The sequence below is a fragment of the Nicotiana tomentosiformis genome, chromosome 2 (genome assembly GCF_000390325.3).
Source record: "Nicotiana tomentosiformis chromosome 2, ASM39032v3, whole genome shotgun sequence".
NCBI lineage: Eukaryota > Viridiplantae > Streptophyta > Magnoliopsida > Solanales > Solanaceae > Nicotiana > Nicotiana tomentosiformis.
In genome coordinates this window covers 11,114,061-11,118,825 of record NC_090813.1, presented here as the reverse complement: position 1 = coordinate 11,118,825, position 4,765 = coordinate 11,114,061, and the positions used below count along the sequence as shown (strand labels likewise).

Sequence of the window (4,765 nt, the reverse complement as noted above, 5' to 3'; positions counted from 1 at the left end):
TGCTGAAGTAGACCACCTGGCCTCTGGTGCTCATATTTAACTTGCTGGCAATTTAGGCACCTAGCTACATACTCCACTATGTCCTTTTTCATCTGCTGCCACCAATAATGTTGCCTCAGGTCACGATACATCTTCGTAGCACCTGGATGAATAGAATACCGAGAAAAGTGTGCCTCATCTAGGATCTTTTCCCTCAGTCCATCCATATTAGGAACACATAGACGATCCTGGAGTCGCAGAACACCATCCGCGCCAATAGTAACTTCCTTGGCACCACCCCGTAGTACGATTTCTCGAAGAACCAATATGTGTGGATCATCAAACTGGCGAGCCTTGATCTTCTCAAATAGTGAAGACTGGGCCACAACACATGCAAGAACTCAGGTGGGCTCTAAAATATCCAGCCTCACAAGTCTGTTAGCCAAGGACCGAATATCCAAAGCTAATGGCCTCTCCTCTGCTGAAATAAAAGCCAAATCACCCATAATCTCCGCCTTTCTACTCAAGGCGTCTGCAACTACATTTGCTTTGCCTGGATGATACAAGATAGTAATATCATAATCTTTTAGTAACTCAAGCTATCTGCGCTGTCTCAAATTTAGGTCCCTCTACTTGAACAAATGCTGTAAACTGCGATGATCAGTGTAAACTTCACAAGACACCCCATAAAGATAATGCCTCTAAAACTTAAGAGCATGAACAATTGCAGCTAACTCCAGATCATGTACCGGGTAATTCTTCTCGTGGGGTTTCAGCTGACGTGAGGCATATGCAATAAATCGCCCCTCCTGCATTAATACACAACCCAAACCAACGTGTGAAGCATCACAATACATTATATACATCCCTGACCCGGAAGGCAACACTAACACTAGTGTTGTAGTTAATACTGTCTTGAGCTTCTGAAAGCTCACCTCACAATCATAGGACCATCAAAACGGAGCATCCTTCTGGGTTTATTTGGTCAAAGGTGCTACAATAGATGAAAAGCCCTCCATGAACCGACAATAATAACCTGTTAAACCTAGGAAACTCTGGATCTCAGTCGTCAAAGTGGGACGATGCCAATTTTGAACTGCCTCAATCTTTTTGGGATAAACTTTAATGCCCTCGCCCGATACAATATGCCCCAAAAATGCTACGGAATTTAGCCAAAACTCACATTTGGAGAACTTAGCATATAGATTTTGTTCCCGCAGGGTCTGTAGCACCACTCTCATATGCTGCTCGTGCTCCTCCTTACTGCGCGAGTATATCAAAATGTCATCAATGAAGACAATGACAAACAAAATCAATATATGGCCTGAATACCATGTTCATCAAATCCATAAACGCCATCGGGGCATTAGTTAACATCACCAGAAACTCATAATGACCATATCTAGTCCGGAAAGCAGTCTTCGGAACATCTGAATCCCGAATCTTCAACTGATGGTATCCCGACCTCAAGTTGATATTATAGCAACGGATATCCCAACCCCCTACCACCCTGCAACTGGTCAAATAGGTCATCAATACGCGGCAACGAATACTTGTTCTTAATAGTGACTTTGTTCAATTGGCGATAGTCAATACACATTCGCATAGTTCCATCCTTTTTCTTCACAAATAATATCGGTGCACCCCAAGGCGATATACTCAGTCTGACAAACACCTTTGGCTAGTAACTCCTCAAACTATTCTTTTAACTCTTTCAATTCTTTCGGAGCCATGCGATACGGTGTGATAGATATAAGTTGGGTATCTGGAGCCAAATCAATACGGAAATCAATATCATGATCTGGTGGCATGCCTGGAAGATCTGAAGGAAATACATCAGAGAACTCCCAGACTACAGGCAATGAATTAATCGCCGGAGTCTCTGCAGTAGTGTCCCGACCATAGGCTAGATAAGCCAAACAACCCTTCTCGACCATGTGTCGAGCCTTCAGAAAGGAAATAACCTGATTAGATGCGCTGACAGACAAACCCTTCCACTCCAACCTAGGTAATTCCAGCATTGCCAAAGTAACAGTCTTAGCATGGAAATCTAGGACGACATGATATGGAGATAGCCAGTCCATGCCCAAGATGATCTCAAAGTTGGTCATATCAACAGCAGAAGATCTGCTCTAGTTTCATAACCACAGAATGTAACAATGCAGGACCGATAGATCCGATTCACAACCACAGAATCGCCCACATGAGTCGACACATAAACGGGAGTACTTAAGGACTCACGAGAAACTCCCAGGAAATGAGCAAATAGAGATGATTCATAGGAATATGTAGACCCTGGATCAAATAGTACAGAGGCATCTTTGCCGCAAACAAAAATAATACTTGTGATCACGGCATCTGAGGCCTCTACATCTGGTATGGCCAGAAAAGCATAGAACTGAGCTGGAGCGCCAACTGGCTGGCCTCCACTTGGTTGGCCTTCACCTCTAGGACGTCCCCTACCCACTTGCCCTCCACCTCTTGGTGGTCGGACGGCTGGTGGAGTAACTGGTGCGGTAATCATAGGCTGCTGACCCTGTTGCACTGGTCTACCCCGAAGCCTGGGGCAGAATCTCCGCATGTGACTGAAATACCCGCACTCGAAACAACCTCTCGGTGCAATGGGCTGCTGACTTGAAGTCTGGCCCTAGTGACCTGAATACCCACTGGAAGAACCATGAATAGCCGGTGGGCGGTAAAAGCTCTCTGGCATAGCACTGAAATAAGGCCACACTGGAGCACCCAGAGGAGGCATTGGTGCTGGATATGGGGGCCTGCTAGTCTGCCCTCTCACAAACTGACCTCTACCTCCAGACAGAGCACATCTGAACTCTCGAGAATACCTAAATCGCTTATCTCTCAAAACCTGCTCTCGGCTACGCCGACGCACACCCTCAATCCTCCGAGTTATCTCCACAACCAACTCATAAGAAGTCCCATCTCAACCTCTCGAGCCATAGTGGCCTGAATGCCAGTATGCAAACCCATAACAAACCTCTGTGCTCTCTCTGCATCAGTAGGGAGTATCATAAGTGCATGGCGAGATAACTTAGAGAACCTCGCCTCATAATTGGTCACTGACATCTGACCCTGCTGGAGCTGCTCAAACTGAAACCGCAACTCTTCCCTCTGTGAGGGTGGAATAAACCTATCCAGGAAAATATGGGTGAACTTATCCCAAGTCATGGGAGGAGAATCTGCTGGTCTGCCAAGAAGATAGGACTTCCACCACCTACGGGCTCTGCCCTCCAGCTGAAAAGTAGCAAAGTGTACCCTGTGAGACTCCAATATCCTCATGTTGTGCAGTCTATCCCTGCACCGATCAAAGAAGTTTGGGGGATCCTCATGTCGCTCTCCCCCAAAGACAGGAGGATGTAGTCTAGTCCATCTGTCCAATAGCTTCTGCGGCTCGGCGGCTTTAGCTGGTCTGGGCTCAGGTGAAGCTGCTGCCACTGGTTGGGCTCCACCCACGGGTAGTGCACCCTGGGTCTGATATACAGCAGTTTCCTACCTATGGACATGTGCGGTAGGGGTCTATGCTCCCCCACCAGCCTGAGATGTGGCTGGGTCTGCCGGAATAAACCGGCCTAAGTCATAGTGTCCATGACCTCCTGAAATCTCGGTGTGGATGTGAAATCCATTGGAGCTGGCTCGGCTGCGGGAACCTCGCCCTGCTTCTCGATAACATGATCCTCCTTGGATCCACTAGTGGCATAACTAGAACAACTTTGGGACGTCCTCATCCTCTACCACGGGCTGGAGCCCTCTCTCAGCCTCTGCCTCGGCCTCTCACAACCGGGGGAGTATCTCTTCTCTGGTCTGGAACCTCATTTGAGCGCGTTCTCACAATCTGTGAGAGAATAAGAGAAAGACATTTAGTACTACATCAATTGCACGATGGGAGATGAAGAAAGGTAGTTTCCTAACACCCTATAGCCTCTCAAATATAAGTACAGATGTCTCCGTACCGATCCGCAAGACTCTATTAGGCCTGCTCATAACTTGTGAGACCTACGTGAACCTAGTGCTCTAATACCATGTTGTCATGACCCAATTTCACCTATAGGTCGTGATGACGCCCAACATCACAGCTAGGCCAGCCAACTAGTGAATTAAACATATATAATTTCTTAAATAATTATCCGAGTAATTAAGAAAATATGAAAGATCTGATTAATTAAAAACTAAAAAAAATAATTAAATCCAAAATTCTACTAGTTTGTGTGCCAAGACCTGGTGTCACAAGTGTATGAGCATCTAATAGATTATACAAAAATTCTAAATACTGTCTGAAAAAAATAGACAGAATACAAATACAAATACAATGAAAGGAATTAGTTGCTGCAGAACGGATCAGAAAGGCAGCTCACCACTAAACTTCAGGATAATGTGGGTACGCGCCGGTAGGTCCACCTATAGCACCTATCTCGGGTCCTACACAAAAAGTATAGCAAGTGTAGCATGAGTACATAAACAACGTGTACCCAGTAAATATCAAGCCTAATCTCGATGAAGTAGTGACGAGAGGTCGACTTTGACGCTCACTATGGGTCAATAATATTAAAAAATAGAAACATTTAATTAAATATGATTTATATGAACAACAATAATTTTTTTAACAAGTTGAATCAATTAACTCTTTAAATTTCAATAATTTTCAATTTATCGATTAGTTCCACAAGCTAAAATAAAATATCAAGATATCGTGTAATTAATATTATTAGGCATGATTTCTGTCGAGGTCGTTCGGCCTGGTCCAGAGTGTTGTGTACACTGCCGAGGGACG

General features: G+C 45.0%; 1 protein-coding gene across 1 annotated transcript; it reads right to left on the bottom strand.

Annotated features, from left to right (window-relative positions):
• Window positions 1-1,676: 1,676 nt before the first annotated feature.
• LOC138904337 (uncharacterized) lies at window positions 1,677-3,276 on the bottom strand. The gene is made up of 3 exons (XM_070192838.1): window positions 2,975-3,276; window positions 2,643-2,804; window positions 1,677-2,106 (listed from the first exon to the last, which is right to left on the bottom strand). Exons 1-3 carry the CDS (start codon window positions 3,274-3,276, stop codon window positions 1,677-1,679), a joined length of 894 nt encoding a protein of 297 aa, XP_070048939.1.
• Window positions 3,277-4,765: the final 1,489 nt, after the last annotated feature.